General features: G+C 42.3%; 9 protein-coding genes across 9 annotated transcripts; 3 read left to right on the forward strand and 6 right to left on the reverse strand.

Moving 5' to 3' along the window:
- Positions 1 to 363: 363 nt before the first annotated feature.
- Positions 364 to 1,147, reverse strand: BDBG_17651 (uncharacterized protein; the record flags this gene model as incomplete). Its single annotated transcript, XM_031725324.1, has 2 exons — positions 364 to 821; positions 1,142 to 1,147. The coding sequence occupies 2 exons, from the start codon at positions 1,145 to 1,147 to the stop codon at positions 570 to 572; spliced, it is 258 nt and encodes an 85-aa protein (XP_031580303.1). The 3' UTR covers positions 364 to 569.
- Positions 1,148 to 1,265: 118 nt separating this feature from the next.
- Positions 1,266 to 2,033, reverse strand: BDBG_07648 (uncharacterized protein; the record flags this gene model as incomplete). The annotated part of the gene is made up of 4 exons (XM_002621763.2): positions 1,266 to 1,336; positions 1,406 to 1,558; positions 1,643 to 1,834; positions 1,928 to 2,033. 4 exons carry the CDS (start codon positions 2,031 to 2,033, stop codon positions 1,266 to 1,268), a joined length of 522 nt encoding a protein of 173 aa, XP_002621809.1.
- A 5,613-nt stretch (positions 2,034 to 7,646) lies between these two features.
- On the reverse strand, positions 7,647 to 7,939 carry BDBG_17652 (uncharacterized protein; the record flags this gene model as incomplete). The annotated part of the gene is made up of 2 exons (XM_031725325.1): positions 7,647 to 7,814; positions 7,868 to 7,939. 2 exons carry the CDS (start codon positions 7,937 to 7,939, stop codon positions 7,647 to 7,649), a joined length of 240 nt encoding a protein of 79 aa, XP_031580304.1.
- Positions 7,940 to 8,190: 251 nt separating this feature from the next.
- Positions 8,191 to 10,361, reverse strand: BDBG_07649 (uncharacterized protein). The gene is made up of 3 exons (XM_031723188.1): positions 9,955 to 10,361; positions 8,714 to 9,822; positions 8,191 to 8,643 (listed from the first exon to the last, which is right to left on the reverse strand). Exons 1-3 carry the CDS (start codon positions 10,220 to 10,222, stop codon positions 8,533 to 8,535), a joined length of 1,488 nt encoding a protein of 495 aa, XP_031580305.1. The 5' UTR covers positions 10,223 to 10,361; the 3' UTR covers positions 8,191 to 8,532.
- A 69-nt stretch (positions 10,362 to 10,430) lies between these two features.
- On the forward strand, positions 10,431 to 12,666 carry BDBG_07650 (uncharacterized protein). The gene is made up of 4 exons (XM_002621765.2): positions 10,431 to 10,717; positions 10,822 to 10,866; positions 10,929 to 11,067; positions 11,142 to 12,666. The coding sequence occupies exons 1-4, from the start codon at positions 10,715 to 10,717 to the stop codon at positions 11,330 to 11,332; spliced, it is 378 nt and encodes a 125-aa protein (XP_002621811.2). The 5' UTR covers positions 10,431 to 10,714; the 3' UTR covers positions 11,333 to 12,666.
- Positions 10,431 to 13,406, reverse strand: BDBG_07651 (uracil phosphoribosyltransferase). The gene is made up of 4 exons (XM_002621766.2): positions 12,574 to 13,406; positions 12,138 to 12,496; positions 11,903 to 12,074; positions 10,431 to 11,841 (listed from the first exon to the last, which is right to left on the reverse strand). The coding sequence occupies exons 1-4, from the start codon at positions 12,729 to 12,731 to the stop codon at positions 11,790 to 11,792; spliced, it is 741 nt and encodes a 246-aa protein (XP_002621812.1). The 5' UTR covers positions 12,732 to 13,406; the 3' UTR covers positions 10,431 to 11,789.
- A 413-nt stretch (positions 13,407 to 13,819) lies between these two features.
- BDBG_07652 (uncharacterized protein) lies at positions 13,820 to 16,675 on the forward strand (the record flags this gene model as incomplete). The annotated part of the gene is made up of 2 exons (XM_002621767.1): positions 13,820 to 16,321; positions 16,391 to 16,675. 2 exons carry the CDS (start codon positions 13,820 to 13,822, stop codon positions 16,673 to 16,675), a joined length of 2,787 nt encoding a protein of 928 aa, XP_002621813.1.
- A 279-nt stretch (positions 16,676 to 16,954) lies between these two features.
- On the reverse strand, positions 16,955 to 17,356 carry BDBG_07653 (uncharacterized protein). Its single transcript, XM_031723189.1, has one exon. The coding sequence runs from the start codon at positions 17,350 to 17,352 to the stop codon at positions 17,002 to 17,004; it is 351 nt and encodes a 116-aa protein (XP_031580306.1). The 5' UTR covers positions 17,353 to 17,356; the 3' UTR covers positions 16,955 to 17,001.
- Positions 17,357 to 18,378: 1,022 nt separating this feature from the next.
- On the forward strand, positions 18,379 to 19,120 carry BDBG_07654 (GTP-binding protein rhb1; the record flags this gene model as incomplete). Its single annotated transcript, XM_002621769.1, has 3 exons — positions 18,379 to 18,433; positions 18,539 to 18,807; positions 18,881 to 19,120. 3 exons carry the CDS (start codon positions 18,379 to 18,381, stop codon positions 19,118 to 19,120), a joined length of 564 nt encoding a protein of 187 aa, XP_002621815.1.
- Between the last annotated feature and the right edge of the window lie 642 nt (positions 19,121 to 19,762).

Here is a 19,762-nt window from a genome sequence, read left to right on the forward strand (position 1 = left end):
ACATTAAGATATTTTTAGAAACCTGAGGTGCTTGAGTTCTGAATTTAATGTATTCCCTGCGGGTTTCGAACTCACATACCTTGGTTTCCCACACCAAGGCGCTACCAGGTGGCCGCATTAACCATTCAGTCACCGGGGCAGAAATTACTCTTATTTCACTGTTCTTGAATTAAATCTAGTCATTTTTCATATCATTTCTGAAAGAAATGATTCAGTTTCAGATTTTTTTGATACTCAGTCCTGGTGAGACTTACATCAAGAAATGTATGAGATCAGATCAAATGAGATTAAATGTGAAATTCATGGTCCCGCCGGCCAGTCTAGTGATTACTACGCCTACCTTAGTCACGTGCCACTAAATGAATTTAGTAGCAGCTCGGTTAGTGAGCTTAATACACACAATGTTGATCCTTCTAAGATCCCATCCTTCTATGAAGAGAAGGACCCGGAGGATAAGCTCGGGCGGCAAGATTTCGAAGATGTTGCGGTTTCCGTTAGCTGCCGCTATGCTTTGGAAAAACCGAGTAGTCGTCTGCTGATCTGAGGTAATTTCAAGGCATTGACAATCTTTACCATCCCTCTTGTAGTTCTGTAGCTTTTCCGTTCTTTTTCGCCGGAGTCTTCCAGTGTTTAAGCCCTTCGGTATCCTTGGCCTCTGCGGTGGTTTTCCTGGTCTTGAAACTAGCCTGTCGCTGCTTCCGAGGGCGAGCTGCGACAGTATTAGAAGTGAAAGGAGATGTAGTAGCAGAGTTTGTGAGAGTAAGCTGAAATGTTGAAAGCTCAGTTGGTTTGAGTTGTTTGATCTTCTTGCACGGTGTAGTCTAGTCATACACCATCCCAGTCACCATCTTTTACTTTCTATCTGAAAGTAAATAGATTATAAATAATATCTCATATATAGAGAAATAACTCTTTTCATGCTGAAATTGATATTTATAGTGGCTAGAGATGTTTGAGCATGAGTAGTTGATAATTGAAGGTGAATGAGAAATGGTGAGAGAGGTGTCAAACCACAAAAACACTGAATATTTATGTTAGCTGTCTGTAGAAGAAGTTTATTTCGGGAAAAAGTAAATGGCACTGAGTCTGAGAAGGCCGAAATTTAATATAGACCTGGGAGTAATATATGTGTCGTACATACATGCATGTTTCCGACACATTGGCGTACAGTATTCCAATCCTAACTAGGAGCAAATTCACTCCATCAATCACACCCAACAGGAGTAAATTTTCCCTAAAATAGGAGGCACATTCCCTCTCTTGTCTCAATTTACCTTGGCTTTCTCAACCAAAGATGAATTAAGACGAGAGAACATATCCACCCACATAGTGATCGCTTAAAAGTTCCCGTCAATTAAATTAGACTGACTGATAGGTAAAGATGTCGAACGGACGGGGAACATACCAATGATGAAAAAGCCAATATATCCAGGCAGGTTCTTATTAATATCTGCCGCGGGCCAGTCCTGGGTGTTCCACACCTCCACAAAGCAAATGACAGTAGATAGAACAAGATGGGTCGCCAAGGGAAGAAGATAAAGTGGCACTATGCGATTATCTTTGGGAAAAATTCAGCTACCGCCCAGCAAGTGCATTTGACTCGCGGCAAACGCATTCAAGTCAGGAGACGACGGTGACGCACCTTGGATCAAGCCACGGATCGCCCAAAGGCTCAACGGAACAGAATACAGAGCTTCGATGGCAACAAACAGCTGAAAGAAAGGCGGGTCCTTGACATAGAGAGGATCATTGTAGTTGTTGACATAAAAGTCGTGAACTGCTGTTGTCCACTGAGGGAATAATCCCGCGGGATAGAATGGCACGAAGTCGATAGCTATTATTTGTTTCAGCCATCATTATTAGGTTGCCAAATCCCTAGCGAAGAAGGGATGGGGAAAAGGGGGCCTGAGGCAACATGGCAACGTACCAAAAGCAAGAAAAACGGTCGTTGAAAGAAAGACAACGTAGAGAATATCCAACTTTCGACTCCAGATTGACCTGGGATGGACGCGTTGAGGTGGCGTGCCGACCATATTGTTTAACCTGATTATGCCTTTGGGAAGAGACGCGAAAAGGGACAGAATCAATGTGAATGATGGAAATGCCGTCTCGGGTTTTTGATCCCAAGAGCTCACATCAAATCCGTGTTATTATTTAAAGATGAAATCTAGCGTGGTGTTCAGCAGCGAATTCGCGAATTAAATAAAGGGATGTCAGCAAGTAGCTTGGTGTTTTCAACCTCACAACACTGATATCCCAGTACGGAGGATCCTCTCAAAAGTTTGATTAACTAGTGCTAAGAATTTAAGGTGTAATTTTGTTACAGGCATAAAGTATTCTCATTCCCTCTTTTAACCAGAGTTCTAAGGGAAGTTAATGTCTGTGGTCTCTGAATAACCAGCTACAGCTTAACTAAAGCTAGCCTAAACCCCAGGGGCTTGAGAATGATATTGTATCAATATTACAGCTTAAATTCTTAGCGCTAATTCAAACTGTTGAGAGGATCCTACTCAATCATATTATTATGCTTGATTTAGTAGATATTCTCATTTTTAAAAAAATTAATTAAACAGTTATATAAAATATTACAATTAATTCACACCGACCTGTTGAAGTCAATAATTAATTAAAGGCGAAATATTACAGTTGAAAAGTAGCGTGGTTCGTAAAGAAGTATGTATGTTCTTGCGGCTGTGCCATCTTCCAACATCATATGTGTGGAAGGTGTAAAGCTTGTCTGATTGAAAGGTTGCTAGCTTGTGGAAAGTTATATGGTGGAAGGATTAGTAAGCCAGATCATGTGACCTGACACCCCCACTCACCAGAGTAACTATACATGATGCTATATACAAAATTCGCCTTCAAATCAAGTACAGATACAAAAAATGACTGGAAAATGTGAAGTAATGAAAAATCAGTCATGATATACATCATTTTTTATCCCTCTATCCCTCTATCTTCTTTATATTCTCTTTCCAATGCATATATTTCAACATTCCAAGTGGTTTAGTAAGCTCATTCATCATGTTCTCAGCAGATGGAACATATTGAATAGATATCTCATTCTTGCAGACAAGATCCTGAAGAATGTGAAAACAGACCTCTATATGCTTCAAGCAGTGTGGAATTGCTTCAGAAGAGGATAGCTCTATGACAGACTTATTATCAGCATGGATTGTATAAGCCAGATCATTGACTGTGGTGGGAATGAGGTGATCATCAGCATCCAGATTGTTGAGACAGGATGGGATGAAGCCAGTGTCTTCTAGAAGCTCTCAGAGATAGACAAGCTCATATGCAGCCTCAGAGGATGCAATATATTCGGCCTCTGTTGATGACTTGAAGACCCCTGTTTGCCGGCAGCTCCGCCATGCAATGGGACCACCTGCCATGTAGATGATATAACCGGTGGTTGAATGGGATCCTGGATCCCTACCAGCTCAATTGGCATCTGTGTATGCTACAGGTTCAATTTCGGCACCTCTGTGATAGGTTATACCCTCATTGATTGAACCCTGTAGATATCAGAGTGTACACTTGTATGCAGCCCAGTTCTTTGATGTAGGCTGAGAGCTGAATTGTTCAAGGAATCCTGCAGCAAAGCTCATATCAGAACATGTATTGAATGCCAGATATTGCAGGAATCTGATATCAGATTGATAGAACTGTAGAATAAATTCTGCTGTGTATGCAATCAGTTTCTCATCATCATTCATGAAATCAACATTCTTCTTCATAGAAGTGAATGTAGAATGACAGTCATTTATTGAGAACTTCTCCAGAAGATTCCTTATAAAGAGAAGTTGAGACAATGTTAATGAAGTTGAATCTCTATCAATCTTCATTTCTAGATAGCAGTTGAAATTCCCTACATTCTTGATCTCATAATTAGCAGTGATTTCAGCTTTGGCCCAGTTCAGGTCTTTGATTTTCAGGCTGTAGAGATGAATATCATTTATATAGATGATTATATAGACCTGTCTTTCATTATGAATAAATAGTTCAGCATCATAGAGACTGATATGAAAGTCTGAGTGCAATAGTATCTTTCACAGCTCTTCATATCATAAGAGTGCTGCTTGCTTAAGACTGTAGAGTCTCTGCATCAACTCACACATAAGATTATCACAGTCTTCACAGAATTCTGTGAGTTGATTCATATATATTTATTCATCAGCAGACAGTTGAGTATTTAAAAAAGCAGTTATTATATCAATCTGCAGAACATATCATCTCTGAGATACTAAGATTATTATAAGAGCTTGTGAGATGAATGCAGAGATAATGAGTGCAAAGATTCTTGAGTAATTGACTTTCTTCTGTTAAAGATTTTCATAGACAACTCAGCAGATCTTATAGTGAATAACATCACTTATATTATTGAACTTTTTATTAAATACTCATTGACTGTGAAGAATACTCATTTGTGATATTCTCTTAATCAGTTATCAGATCTCTATCTATTTCAAACAGTTAATCTCTTTAACACAGATCTTATAATAATACTTTCATTTCATGAAAGCTTTGACATATATGAGGTTTTTTGAGATTGAAAGTACAGTGATCTTGAGATCAGTGAGTAGATCTTCAAGACTATCTCTCACTGAAGTTTTCCTCACTGTAGTGATATCTCTTATAAATATCAGAGAATCATTCAATTTAACTGTGAATTCTGAGAAGTTCAGTGTATTCTGCACTAAAAAGATAGGTATTCTCATAGAGATATTATAGTTAATTTATCAATTATTAGTGAGTATAAGAAATAATGAACACTCAGATTGAATTTTCTCATCAATGAACAGATTATTAATTGATGAATTAGAAATCACTGCAGTCTTTTTACAGACTGCAGTGAGTAGGCCTGATGTTACTGAAGAAATTACTGCAGCTGCTTTACAGACTGCATTGAGTAAAATCTTCAGATTGTGTATTATTAATATCAATGAATTGATAAGATGAAGGTTCTTCTGAAAGATAATGTCTTTTGATATATATAAACATCTGTTGAAGAGGTTCATCAATCTATAATTGATAAAATCATTATATTTTACAAAAATCAACTCTTTGAAACAGGAAGTCATCTTATTGATGAGCTTGAAAACTATCTTCAAGAATGCTTTGCAACCTCATCAGTGAATACCATGTGCAGAAGATAGAGCTTCAAGTCAGACCTTATATAGTATAATCAGCTTTGTATTTTCAGAGCTCTCATACAATATTGTTGAGATTGATATAAGATTAAGCAGCTCTGTGACTGTAATAACTGTCTTATTTCACATCTTTTTCAGAGCTGAAGAGTCTATTAATAGTGATTGAGACTTCTTAATAATTAAATCAATTAATCATTCAGATACTTCATCTTGCTGTGAAGTATGAGAGAAAATCAGCTCTCATTTTATATCTTCACTGAGCATATATACTGTGACTGTATTTGAATTCAATTCTTCACAATCTGAGTGAATGATTGCAATGCCACATCTCAGCAGATTCTTGATGAATTGATTGAAGATCTGTAGATATCTCAACATCTCATTCTTGCATTTCAATAGAAATATTCATCTTATACAGATAGCATCATCTGTTATCATTATTACAAGCTTCTTATCAGTGTAAGATGATATATCATTCTCAGTTTCAAGAGTCTCATCATCACTGAAGATATTCACTCAAATCTTCAAGGTCTTATAGATGACACAATGTGGTGTGAAATCCTTGTAGAAAGTGTGTTTCTGTTTAAACTTAATATATATGACACAGAATGATAATTTCTTCAGACTAATAATAATAATATCAAATCACAGATCTCTGATCATTTTTAATATACTATTTTCACTGATATAATTAAGTTAACAATGTCACTCATCTATCAGAAGCTGTTTCAGAAGAACTGCAGATAATCAAGATAAAGATAAGATAATAAAGAAATCAGTATCTGAATTCTTAGAGTTGATTAACTGTTCAATCTTCTCACAGCTGAAAGATCTCAAAGACTCAGCACTCAGATTGTAATCTGTTGAGATTGTCTTTGATTTCAGAACAGCTATATATATCACTGCTTCATACATTGAGTCATTCATTATCTTATGAAATATCAGTGAGCTGTTGAATAGAATATAAATATTATTATGAGACAGATTGATGTAGAAGATATCACTATTGATAGATGATAGAAACTTAAAGTAGTTCTCAGTATTAACTTATATATCACAGTGAATATAGCTCTGACATTTCATAAGCTCAGTGAAGATCAGATTTGCAGATAGTTCTGACATGTAGTATATATAATTGAATTCTATCAATCTTTCACTCACTGAGATGAATACAGTGCTGACACTCTGAATCTTTATAATGACCTTATTAATCACTTGAACTGTTGAATCATTGATTGCTATAAGTTCTGAAAATCATGATCTATCACTTACTATGTGACATTCAGCATCACTATCTCATATAGTGAGAGAATTCTTGTGAGATTTCATAAAACAGACTGATATATTGATAACCTCTGCAAGATTTGTCATCTGATAGATGTCTGATTCATCTGTAATGAATAGTTGAGTTCTACTCTTACTATTGTTCTTTTTCTTCTTTTCTTTGAATTTCTTTATTCTCACAGTGTTGTTTATTCTTCAATTATCTGAAGCACTGTCTGAATTAATCAATCAATAGATGTTAAAGTGAGATCTCTCACATTCAGAATATATAGATGAATTTTCCAATTCTTGATAATTTCAGAAGCCTTCTTGTGTACTGCTATAATCACATTCAGTACAGTCTTCACAGGCCGGATTTGATGTATTGTTGCTGATAGTTGATATGACTGTTATAGCTGTTATAGCTGTTGTAGCTGAGTTAACTACAGAATCTATATTCTATAGATTCTTTTTATCTTTTGAAGAATTAAGCTGTGAACAGATTTTCTTCATGAGAAGATCAACATTTAATATCACAGCTGTGAATTTGAAATCCTGTATCTTCTCTATCTTCTTCTGAATGTAATTCCTTCAATTGTTGAGTAGAACTGAGTAGAAGATATCAAATATTCACATATCTGAAGAGAAAGTATTTAACATCTTCAATTTCATAATAATGAACTGAAACTTATCAAAGAATGTGTGTAGATTGATGACCTGTGTGTCACTAAGAGACATGAATTCCAGAACTGTCTTACAGTGTAACTGTGTTTTAGAGACAGAGTATTTCTGTTCAATTGTATTTCATAGAGTATAAGTGATTCAATTTTTATCATACTTGAAGAAATGTGGTCTGACATCTGCACTCAAGAAGTTCAAGATGAATGTGTAGAGTCACTGATTTCTGACATCTCAGAATGATGCTTATTCATCATCTCTTTGTAGAGAGTTCTGAGTCTGATATTTCTCTATCATATATCAGCACTGTGTATTAACCAGTTTCAATTTCATGAAGATGCTTTATATGATGTAATTGAATGTGTCAGTCAGACTGTTTGATCTCACAGTATTCTTGACATCTTTCTTAAATTAAGAGATTGTCTTACTAACACAGCTATCTGATTCATAAAGATTGAATTTCAACCTTTCACTGAGATTAGAATTCCATGTGGCTGTTGATGTAATAATAGAATGATTGTTAATATTCTGTGATTAATCTATAGAGAATCTCTGTTAATAAAGTTTTTTCAGTTGTAGTTTAAGTTCTAAGACTCTTTGCTTTCTCTTGTTCATCTTAAGCATTATCTTGAGATGCTTCATCTGTTGATCTGATATTGTCTTATCTGAATGATAGATATCTGAGTGTTCAATATTCTTATCAAGAGAATCAGCTTTATCAAGCTGTTGAGTAAAACAGAGAATCAGCCTGATCATGTCAGAAGCTGTATTCAAACCAGCTTCAAATCAAGAGAGTGTTGCAGAGTGTTCTTCAATGAAGCTTTCAAAGACTTCAGAAGAATATTCATCAGTGAAACTTTCAAAGGCTTCAGAAGAATGTTCACTGACAGAGTGTGAGTGTGAAGAATCATCATTATCAACTATAACTGATTCAGTGAAAAGAACACAAGATCATGAACATATATGTGAGTGAGATTATATTGAATCTGTTATCTTAATATTCATTTATTGAATCCTTGTCAATATCATTCTCTTTTTCTTACTTTTTTACAAATGTGATGTGTTTTCTGCAAGTCTCTTTTTTAAGCAAGCAGTAGTATTATTGATCATCAAGATCTCAAACACATTAATACTGATAGAATAAGACAATTTTAACTCCTGATGAGTGTATTGAATGAAGCAGTAGTTCAAATAGATTATATTGACAAGGAATCCTGAATTGGCAGTGATTTTTGCACAAAACAGGTCTCATAACCTGTGAAAGGTGTAAAGCTTGTCTGATTGAAAGGTTGCTAGCTTGTGGAAAGTTATATGGTGGAAGGATTAGTAAGCCAGATCACGTGACCTGACAATATGATAGCCAACTGCTGTACAACCGTTTTCATAATGTCTCCTGCCAAATGAAGTTCTATGACATCTTTTTGCCATGAAAACGCTAACACTAGGCATCCGTCACTACCGGTAATGGTGGACACCGCAAACGCACTCCCTGCAACATTAGCACTCTGCGAAAAGACCATCCTGCCAATTCGTGGGTTCTGCGATCCGGCCTCTGGTCCTAGATTAGACCTGAATACACCCAAGTTTGATACTTCGTAGCTATCTGCTCTGTCTTTGCTTACTTTAGATAGGAACAGCTCGCTGTGGAAATTGCCCACATATTTTAATAGATTCGGCATTGCATTTTTGCCTTTCATGTTTATTGTGTCCTCAATTGTTTTCCGGGATCTGACGGCTTCGTCCCACGGAAACTTGAAGTTTCCGGACTGGTCAAAAAACTTCTCTCGATGATATGAATCGTGCAAGTTTTGCACGAACACACCCATAGAGTCATCGGAGATCCGCTCCACAAGCCAACGCCGATTTGAGAGCGCGCCAACACATCGGAGTCGAGAGTAATGCGCCGAGACGTTCAAGAAAACAGCTCCCGCAACCAAGGTGTGAAGAGCTGCTGTTATAGTAGTCTTATTTTTGCGACAGAGGTCCCTGAAAGAAAGAGTCTGAGATTCGGAAAGGACAAGAAGGCGTATTTCATTTTCTAGGGGCATGGTAATCTTTGAACCAGTCCACAAGTTGGGATCCTGTTTGTTCCATATTTTCTCCCTGAAGAGTATCGAAAGGAGAAACGGGATCGAAACCGTCATCGGGTGGAGCGCTTCTATGTTAGGTAACAGGGGAATATTCGGCGATACAATCGTACAATCTACTTGGTCTGAGGACTCGGCTGAAGAAAGCTCGAGATGTAAGGCGCGGAGAAACGTTTTATGAAAAGCCATTCCAGACGTGCCATCTCCAATGGCGTGATGAAAGATGAACGAGGCAGTGAATATATGTGGATGATCATGATTCGCTAAGATACATAGTCTCCAAAATGGACAAGGTGGAGAAAATGGGATGTTGTGTTGGATGTTCAGAAGCTTTTCCAAGTCCATATCTGGATCAGGATTGGAGGAATGGTTGGAAACAAGGTTGCCATGCCGCCTTTCTTCGAAGGAAATGCAGGTATCCAAATCAATTGCTGGAAGGCGAACAAAATGGGGTTCATCCGTATTTTCGCCCACAGGGATGACGGAGAGTATAGGATGTTGGCCAATAAGTATTTTGCATGCTCTATATATGAAACTCTTCAGCGGGTACGAGCATGTTTCCGGCAGGGTATATGTTGCTGATACGGCGACATTGATATAGAAGCCAAGGTGATGCCGCGCTGTGGAGTACCGTTCTAGTAGGCCTGAAAGAAGCCAAATTAGTTATATTTCTACAACAGCCCTTACAGCACATTGAACCTCTTCTACTTGCCTACTGGGCGCAGCTTTTCATACTCTAGAACCACGCAACCCTCAGTTTGATGGGCCATCTTCACCTAAAAGCGTAGAATTCAAGGAAGAATGGCGTTCGAAAAAGGGCAGAACTTGAGGATGAGGCCCCTTGACACTAGCAGAAGGTTTCGGGGAAACATTGGACCGGGCATCATCTATGGATGCTCTCTTCCGCCAGCTAGCTAGGTAGCCTGCTGGACCAGGCAGAAACGGAATGGTTTTGAGCGGTGGCATCGCTGCCGTTCCGTTAACATCAACGAAGAATGGACTAAAGCTATGTTGGTTGAAATTCGAATAGAGCGTGTTACCCATCACATTTGCCTCTGTGGATTCTGCGCTGTGGTTGAAATGCTAGAAGGACGCCCACGAGTGTAATCTGCCTGTGTAATTGTGACTGCGTATCTCCAAATTAAGTAATAATTCCTAGGCCAGGAGGTTCCATTCATCATCGTGCGATCAACTGTGCCACGAACAGGTATATTCTCATTGAAAATCTCTAAAAGGTTTGTAGACAGTGTTCTGTTATTAGTCTTCTCTCGACGGAGGTTTCGGTTCAGATGAGCTCGAGGATGCCAAGCCTTGGGCAACTAAATCACATGACCAGGATATCCTCACGATGAATCGTCGCAGAGCAAGCTCGTTTGACATTGACATCCGGATTGCTATCATATATCGCATGATGGGTTCATTGTTCTCAGAGGGCCCTTGAACAGCAAACTAATATATCCTGTTGTTCTATTCCTCCTCTTTGAGTCTCCCGGCGCCTTCGTTTGCGGATCTGAAGCACTTGAGGAGCATAGATAAATGGTATGGCCGAGTCCTCTTACCCCCTCCCCGAGCCACATTGTGATCCGAACTATCTATGTTCTCGTGTATTTACTGATCGCCTCATTTCCCCCTCTCCTCTACAGGGCAAGCGCAAGAAGTCTAGCCGCAAGCCGGCAGCCCCCAGGAAGGTAAGTTAATGAACCCGCATTTCCGAGCTTGTAGGGCATTCCGTTTGCTAACTTCATTGCAGAAAGAGCCCCTCCCAACCACATTTTCTTGTCTATTCTGCAACCATGAGAATTGTGTGATAGTGAAGCTGGATAAGAAATTGGGTCTCGGGAACCTGTCATGTAAAATATGCGGCCAGCGATTCCAGACCGGCATCAACTGTGAGGAACATTCTCCATTCTTGCGGCGATTATAATCGTTCTTCCACTAACAGCTCCTCCGGCAATGGCTCTAGATCTCTCCGCTGCCGTCGATGTTTATTCTGACTGGGTGGATGCCTGCGATGCGGTTGCTAAGGACGCCGCCGCTGGCAATGCTGTGGAGACTACTGCACGTGGAGCAAATGAAGGATCCTCAGGTCCGGTGAGACGCGAGGCTGAAAGAGAGGAACTCGATCAGTCTGAAGTCGGCCTTGATGACTACTGACCACGAAAAATTGTTCGATAATCTCCTCGCTTCTTACCCAGTTTGATAAAAGGCGTTTTATGTGCAGTCCGGTACTGGTCATTCTCAATTGCATTTGTGATGGTTCGGCTTGCTTTAGCCTGAAACGTCATGTTATTGGATGGAAATGGGATTCAGCAAAAACCGCGCAATACATACATATATATATATGTTTATATATACACGACTGCGGAGTCTGGATGCTTTCGCGGCTGTGAAAATAAAAGAATCCTAGCCAACCGGCTTTGCCCTCTCAGCTACCGCACAACGGACGTCCTCCCGCCCCCACTTGTCCAACCGAATCGATAGTCCGCGAGAACACGCGCTACAATGAAATGGTGTGGGATTCCCCGGTGGGATAACAATTGGTTTGCCAGGAATCAAGGGCCGTTTATCATATCATACGACTTTTATATATAGTCGACTTTCTCCACTTCATCTACAATGTGTAGTATCGGTCGCCGAAGTCACCGAGCCCAGGAATGATATATCTATTTTTTGAAGTTAGAAATAGCAGAATGTCAATATACGCAGAAATAGTCCGTTACTGACTTTTTCTCATCAAGCCCTTGGTCGATAAATGCCGTGACTACTCGCAGTTTAGGGTACCTCTGAGCGAAGTCGGCAACCCCTGACGGGCTTGCTATGATGTTTAAAAATAAGATTCGATCTTCAGGAACTCCCTTTGATTTCAGTACATCAACTGCCATCGTTGCGGAGCCACCTATTAAGTCATTAGCATGATTTTTGAGTTTAAAAAAAAGAACATATAGATGGTTCTCCCCACCAGTGGCAAACATTGGGTCCAGGAGTAGCACCCATCTGCTTGCTATGTCATTAGGGAGCTTCTCGTAGAAGAGCTTGGGTTGCCACGTATCGTCGTCTCGCTGTATCAAGATCTTCCCGATGCGGACGGATCTACAGCAATCGCGTAGGCCCTGCTCCATAGCTTCTCCTGCCCTCATGATAGATACACCACATATTTTCCCTTGGAATTTGACTCCAAGATATGACCTGCCGACTGGAGTTGTTACTGACTGCTCAACCACGGGTAGGTGATTTAAGCCTTCTTCCACCAACAAACGTATGATCCTGTTCGAGTAAAATATGAAATCTGCTCTCTCCGTACGAGTGTCCCTTATCATACTTTTATAGGTATCGAATTAGCCTTATAGTCGAGGTAAAATACCTAGAGTGCACACGGGGGAGTAAAATTAACTTGCGTTAGGAGTGCAATTAGCTGAGGAGTCTGTGGGAGGATATGGACATTATCGTAGTCGACAACCTGCGAGACTGTCGCTGTGGGCTTTTCCCCATCTGGTTTGTAGAGAGGACCAACACCTTGGCAGGGCAATGGAGCACCTGTCCCCTGCTGAGCCATGGCGTTTATAAGGCTGGTATTGTATGTAGGTAGCTATTGCGGGAAGAAAGTTTGAGGCCAAGGGACGGGAGTGTAAACAAGCTTAGGGATACGTCAACTCGGAAATTCGGAGGAGTTTTCCAGGTTAAGTAAGTCTCCAGCGTCCAACGTGAATCAAAGTGAACTGCACGCAGAGATATAGATATATCTGGGACGAAACCCAAGGGCATCAAGCTGTAGCACTAAGTAAGCAACATTTACTATGGCAGCTCGGGGGTGGGGTGGGGGAGCGAGTATTGAAATAACGGGGAAGAAAACAGCCAGACCTAAAACCACACCTGGGCAAGAGTGGAAACCACCAACCAGCCACGCTCAGCAAACATCTCAGGCGGGGCTTTTCCGCCACCGGCTGCTAGCTAGTTATTGGCCACTTATTATTAGGATAGGAGTTGCTTTGTCCAGGCTGAGAAGCCCAATGTGAGCTGATAGTTATGTAACTACGGAGTATTCCGTACTGCGTAGGTCTTTGCACTCCCGCCAGTCGGTTGGCTGATGTGCGGGTTTAAATAAAGTTCGTGCGTGCAAACCATGAAGGTATTTAGTTAAAATTCCCTGCGCAGCATCATGCAGCGCTGGCACTATTCAATCCATGAAGATGAAGCCTTATTTATGCGAGGACTACGGAATACCACGCTTCGCATTATCATACATACTACATATTCCTCGTGAAGGTGCACACTGTTCTGTTGTTATGGTGTCTATTGTCTGTCGCATGCTCACCTAATCCTCAGTCACCTGTTGTTGGTTCTGTCCCTGGCATAAAAAACAGCTGGTTCAACTTCCCGCCATAAACCCACCATCTTCAGTACATCTGCTAGGAACCCGTCAACAACAAACCCATCACGCTCTTTTCCATCCGGCGCGCAAGGAATACGACACGCGTGGATTCGAAACATCCGACGAAACCATTCACCCGGTAAATGCGGATGGCCTCTTGACGCTTTCACTAGATGGACAACCAAGCGCCTGTCGCCATTCTTCTAACCTCTCCTTTCCCCTCGTTTCATCCTACCTAAGGAACCTCGTGCGGGAGATACTACAGTCGAAATATGACGCCAGCGAAAGATGTAACAACCCACCGCAAGTTGGTCACTTACGGGAAGTCGTCGCAGAAAGCCCAGCACTGGAATGGATTCCAATCGTCGACAACTCCGACCCGAACGCAAGCACCAGACACCTGGCCAGAAGAACATTTGGAAAACCCTGCTTCACTGCCCCAGAGTACAGCGACAGGAGTCAGGAAAACAACAATTAAAGACAGGCAGGGTCATCAACGCTATGGCGCGCTTCAGACTCCTAAACTTGCGAAACCGTCCAGGCCGAACTCGCTACGCCGTCCAACACCCAGCTATGGTGGGGAAGAAAAAGATGTTTACGATTTTGCGTTGTCCGGTGATGAACTGGAACATGAGGGGAAAGAGCCTTGGCGAAAACGTAGAAAGATAGTATCCCCTAAGGATGAATGGGTTTCGAACGGATTTGAAGAGATTATTATCCCGAGAGCAAAGCATGCGACGAAGCGCCATTCCCGCCACGATCTCCCAAACCCCAGTGCAACCACACAGAGTACACCTACAAAATCCCCAGGAACCGCTGGGACAACTACTAGCAAAATCGAGGTTGTTATTCTGACGCCAAAGAAGCTGAGGAAACACAATGAACACTCCACCAAAGAAGGAGCGGTGGATGAACCCAATGTCAACCTGCCTCGTCGCTCTAAAGATCCAACGACCGCAAATTCACAGACATACCAGAGTTCGCGCCAGAACCCTGGTCTGTTGTCATTACTGCAACAGAGTCAGCGGACCTTGAAGCCTGCTGCACCAAAGCTCGCCAGGCCAGGAAAGCCAGCACAGCAGCCCCAACCGAAGGGATCTCCGTTGCTGGGGCTCGAGCGTGCGGCCTCTTACCCAATTACTACTGAAGTCGAGGACAATATTATAGGGCACACCACACTCGTGAGTACTACTCCATCGCGGAGAAGGATCGTAGATGCGTTGAGCACCACACCCCGCGGTAGATCTGAGTCTCCAATCGGACCTAGTGATGTTGGCTCCCGTGCTTCATCTGAAGTATCTACTGAATCATCAGAGAATTCTACATTGTCTATGTCCCAACTTCCGACTGCGTCGCACGGAATACAAATTAGAGACCTACCCGATTCTCCTGTTCCGCTACCGCAGTCCCAGGGAGCCGGCCCCAAAGCTACCTATGCTCGACAGCGGTCATTTCTTTCTGTCGAGCACGTAACTGCAGATCTGATTGCGGAAACCCCGATCCAGGCTTCCTTTGCTCAGCGGTACGGAGGTGGGGCCAGTGCTGGACGCGGCGTATCTAACTCCGTATCTTCAAAAACTTCTCGTCCGCTTGCAACCCGAGGTACCGGCGACGACGATGATGATAGCTCCAGCGGTGTAGTCCGAAATATTTATGAACTGCGTCGTGCGGGCGAGAATGCTAGGTTTGAAGGGATCATCGACGCAATTTTTGAGGACATCGAAGACTCTAAGTCTTCAGCTTCACGTCGATACAGTGGCATAATCCAGCTCTGTACAAAGCTGATGGATCACCAATTCACACGCCGATTCCTGGCTCATGGCTTGGAGAAACGGCTTGCAAAGCGGGCCGGGGACTTGAGCGACGCCATCTACACATACCTAATTGTCTGCGCCTATGGAATAATTTTGTCAGCTGGTCCATTGTCGTCTGTTGTTTTGCACACTTGCTCTACTCAAGTGTTTAAAACTATCCCAAAGATGGTAACAAACACATCTGATATCGTTGGCATCTCAAAATTTGGGCCCACAAGAACGTCGAAAGCTGTCCAAGCATCTCTTCGGGACTTTTGTGATCAATTAGCTCAGAGCAAAATCTGGCCCGACGTCAAACCGAACAAACGGTCTCCTCAGATCCTAGCATTGCGATGCATTGAGATGGCTGTGCGCCGGGCCCGCGAGAGTGGAGATGCCATGGAATATCTATCTAACGATGTTCTATCTCTACTGGTTGACCTACTTCTGCAGCATTCGGTGCTCCCAGAGCAAATCCAAGATGCAAAGACGGACGATGTCTTAATCCTCGAGTTGACATTCTCCGTCTTAGAATCGTACACAGTTGCCCTGAATTTGCTCGAACCAAGCCAGGAGAAGATATTGAAGAGGCTTTCCCGACTTGGGCCGCTTCTGCTACAACTATCTCGTTACTCGGAGCCGTGTTGCAGGCAGATCCAGTTACTAGAAATCCGACTGATCTTGAATCTTACGAATAATAACCCTTCACTCTGCGAAGATTTTTCAACGCCAGAGCTGATACGCGCGCTGATGGTGATCGTGTTGTCAAATTTTGGGCTGGTGTCGGAGGATTTTGGCAGCGATAAACGAGACTCGTTGTTAGACGCAGTTATTTTGGCGCTTGGAACGTTGATCAATTTGACGGAATGGAATGAGACTGCACGACAGCTTATTTTGCAAACACGAAGCGGTACGACAGCGACGACGTTCCTTGACAGGCTGTTGCAGTTGTTTAAGGATGGATGGGAGAAAACTTCTGAGGTAAGGGATTCCTGTATCTCAAAAAGAAAATGCTCTCTTTCTCAAGACGCTAACATTGGTAACGTTTAGGCGGACTCCGTTGTCCAGACACACTCCAATGTGGCGTTTGGTTATTTATCTGTTCTTCTGAGCACAGTATGCCTCAATGAGGAGGCGCGATTACACGTCAGGAATTCCCTCCAGGGGAGAAACATTGACCGGGTGCTGGCTACTGTTGAAGAGTTTCTACACTACCACCGAAAAGTTGAGAAGGAGCTCCAGGCCGGGGGAGGAGAGCATGAATCTGTGTCCGGCTTCACGTGCAGACTGCAAAGCATTGTAGACCGGATCAAGCAAGCGGAAGGGATTTGCTGAGTGAGAGGGAAAGCATGCTCCGCTCAACTACTACCACCATGAAATTTACGCTTGTATAGTTTATCAAGGGATACGAATGATGTTGATGTATTTTGTTCATGTCTTACTTAACCTATCCTTCCAAAGGAACTGAGACACATTAGTTAACATCCATGCACGCATGCATGCTCTCTCACTAATATATTTCTTTCTCTATCTTTCTCGGCGTGTGTCTGTCTCCCGGCTGGCCAAATACCCAATACCCAATACCCAATACCAAATGCCATTGTAGAAGGTAAGAGACTCAAGGCCTGGACCAGGCGATGGATCGACACGCGCCAGCAGTTTCACGTGGTGCCAAGGCTGGCTGCAAGGGGGGGAGGCGCCGCAGAAGGGCGGAAACGGCTGTGATTGGCTGGGAACCCCGGCGTATTGTGGATGGCGTACGGGACTAGTAACTGGTAGTAAGGGAGCGGAACCACAGGCCAGAGTAAATTACCCGAAGCATGGTAGGAATATCCTGTGCAGAGACTAGAATAATGGAGCAGAGCGGGTGGCGACTGTTGGACACGGAGGCGGGGGAGGGAGCAGGAGGAGGAGGAGGTAAGGTTATGTACGCAGTATGTACCTCTGTTTGGGCGAAGTATGTGTGTACTGTACCTACATCTTCCAAGGTTCTGGGATGAGTTTGCATGCATTGCGTAACTATGGAGTAACAACTGGAAAACTTGAGATTTTTCCATTATTAATTATTATTGCCAGCTGTTGTCACTGTCACTGTCACCTTGGCACTCTTGTCTGTCACTCTGTCTGTCACTCTGTCTGTCACTCTGTCACTGCTATTAGGTATAGGTGGTATCAGATTTCCCGGAGATGGCTGGGTATATTAAATATATGGGTTCTGTCTGTGTATTAATTGATATTGGTGATTGATCCATACCGCCGGACCAAACTACTGGGATAGTTATATATAAAGATAGCTCGGGGAGCCATCATCCATGCTTGCTTCTTTTTCCTGTTCTTGTTGTTCCTCTCCCTCTTTCCCTTCTCCTTCTTCATCCTCATCCATCAATCAATCACCACTCTCTCTCACTGTCTAGTCTGTCTGTCTTTTTAATCTTCGCTTGTCTACTTTCCGAACCATTCATCATCAGCCGCATCAGCAGCATCAACAGCATCAACAGTACATACATACATACATACATACCTCCAAAGCCTGCATCTGTCCATACATGCTTAAGTTACTACTGTAACTCCCATTGTTAGTTACGCCTCCCTAGCCCCATAACCCATTCTCCATTACTTCTTATTTATTTTTATTCTTCTTCTTCCTCATTCTCCACGCGCCAGCTGAAGCCATTTCTTATTAATAATAATATTATTCAAACAGGTTCCCATAAACTTCCAACAATATTAATCTTAATATCACTACTCAATTCCTCCCGCCCCGTCCTATCTTGACCTGTCCTGTCTTGTCCTCCCTCCCTCGCGCCAAATTCAGGCCAGTTCTCGCTCAGCCCCTGACCCGACTGTCCAAATATATCCCGAGATCCCGAGTATCCCGACAGCCTTCCCGCGCTGTGTGCCAAACCGAGAGTGCCAAAAAGGAGAACAGCGCCCCCCGTTTTTTTTCTTTTAAAACCTTACCTTAAAACTCTCAATCTATATTTAACAACATCCCGTCCCTCCCTATCCTATCCCGAAGATAAAAATCAATTCGAAATATGGCACCTCCCCCAAAGCAACGGAAGATTGCGGTTGTTGGCAGCAGATCTGTGGGTATGTTTAAGAAATTTCATAATTTCGTTTCTTTTTCTTTCCTTTTTTTTCCCTCTACTTTGCTCCGTGTTGTTAACTTTGATGGGCGTTCCTCCTCGATCACAGGCAAATCATCACTTACCGTTCGGTTCGTTGACGGCGTGTTTGTTGAGAGCTACTACCCGACCATTGAGAATACATTCAGTAGCACCATCAAGTACAAGGGCCAGGACTTTGCTACGGAGATCGTGGACACCGCCGGCCAGGATGAATACAGTATCTTGAACTCGAAACATTTCATCGGCATTCATGGCTACATCATCGTTTACTCAGTCGCATCGCGCCAGTCTTTTGACATGGTCAGGGTTATTCGGGATAAGATTCTCAATCACCTGGTGAGCACCTTATTTCTTTTCTTTTTTCCTATTTTCGAGGGATCTCCGCTGACTGTATATTTTAATTTTCCAGGGAGCGGAATGGGTACCCCTAGTCGTAGTCGGAAACAAAAGCGATCTCAAACCAGACGTACGACAAGTGACAGAGGAAGAAGGGAAGAAGCTCGGGGAGGAATTCAATTGCGCCTGGACCGAAGCCAGTGCCCGGCTGGACGAGAATGTCGCCAAAGCCTTCGACCTGATCATCGCGGAAGTTGAGAAATCGCAGAATCCAACCCAGCCGTCCAGCGGCAGTAAGTGCATCGTTATGTAAACATGCCAGACGCAAATACGCACGCGACATACGACACTCACATGAAATGTCCCTTGTTATGAGATAATGTTCTCTTCTTTCTCTTTTACCGCTTTTACTTCTTTTTATCTTTTTATCTTTTATTTTTATTTTTAGTTTTTGATGTTCGTGTTTACGGTGGGTGGAATGGATTGGTCTGCTTTCTTTTTGCGCAAGTCCTTGGGAAGAGGGCGTTTTCCCATGGTCACAGGAACGTTCTATTTTTTAACTTTTATTTTGGTTTTTTTGGCCCTTCTGGGCCAGATATTATTATTGTTTTTCTTGAATTCCCATTTTTACACATGTTTAGTTTGGGGTTGTGGGTTATTGTGATGTGTATATCTGGCAATCAGTGAAGGCACACCGACATATTTGCCTGTGTGTGTGACTTCAAGCGGTTTTACTGGTGTTCCTTCTTTTTTGTTCCTGTTATATGCCCTTTCCCCCTATTCTTTGTTACACGTTTCAATCTCTATTTTTCTATTTTTCCCTCACTTTTATTATTATTCGTTGTTTCCGGCAATGCGTTATTTTTTTCTGGTACTCCGTATGGCAGCATACGTAGACAGACTATTACTAGAAGGATGGTCAAACTTGTTTTTGTTTAAGGCGGCATGCCCCATT

Source organism: Blastomyces gilchristii (genome assembly GCF_000003855.2).
Source record: "Blastomyces gilchristii SLH14081 genomic scaffold supercont1.20, whole genome shotgun sequence".
NCBI classification, from domain to species: Eukaryota; Fungi; Ascomycota; class Eurotiomycetes; order Onygenales; family Ajellomycetaceae; genus Blastomyces; species Blastomyces gilchristii.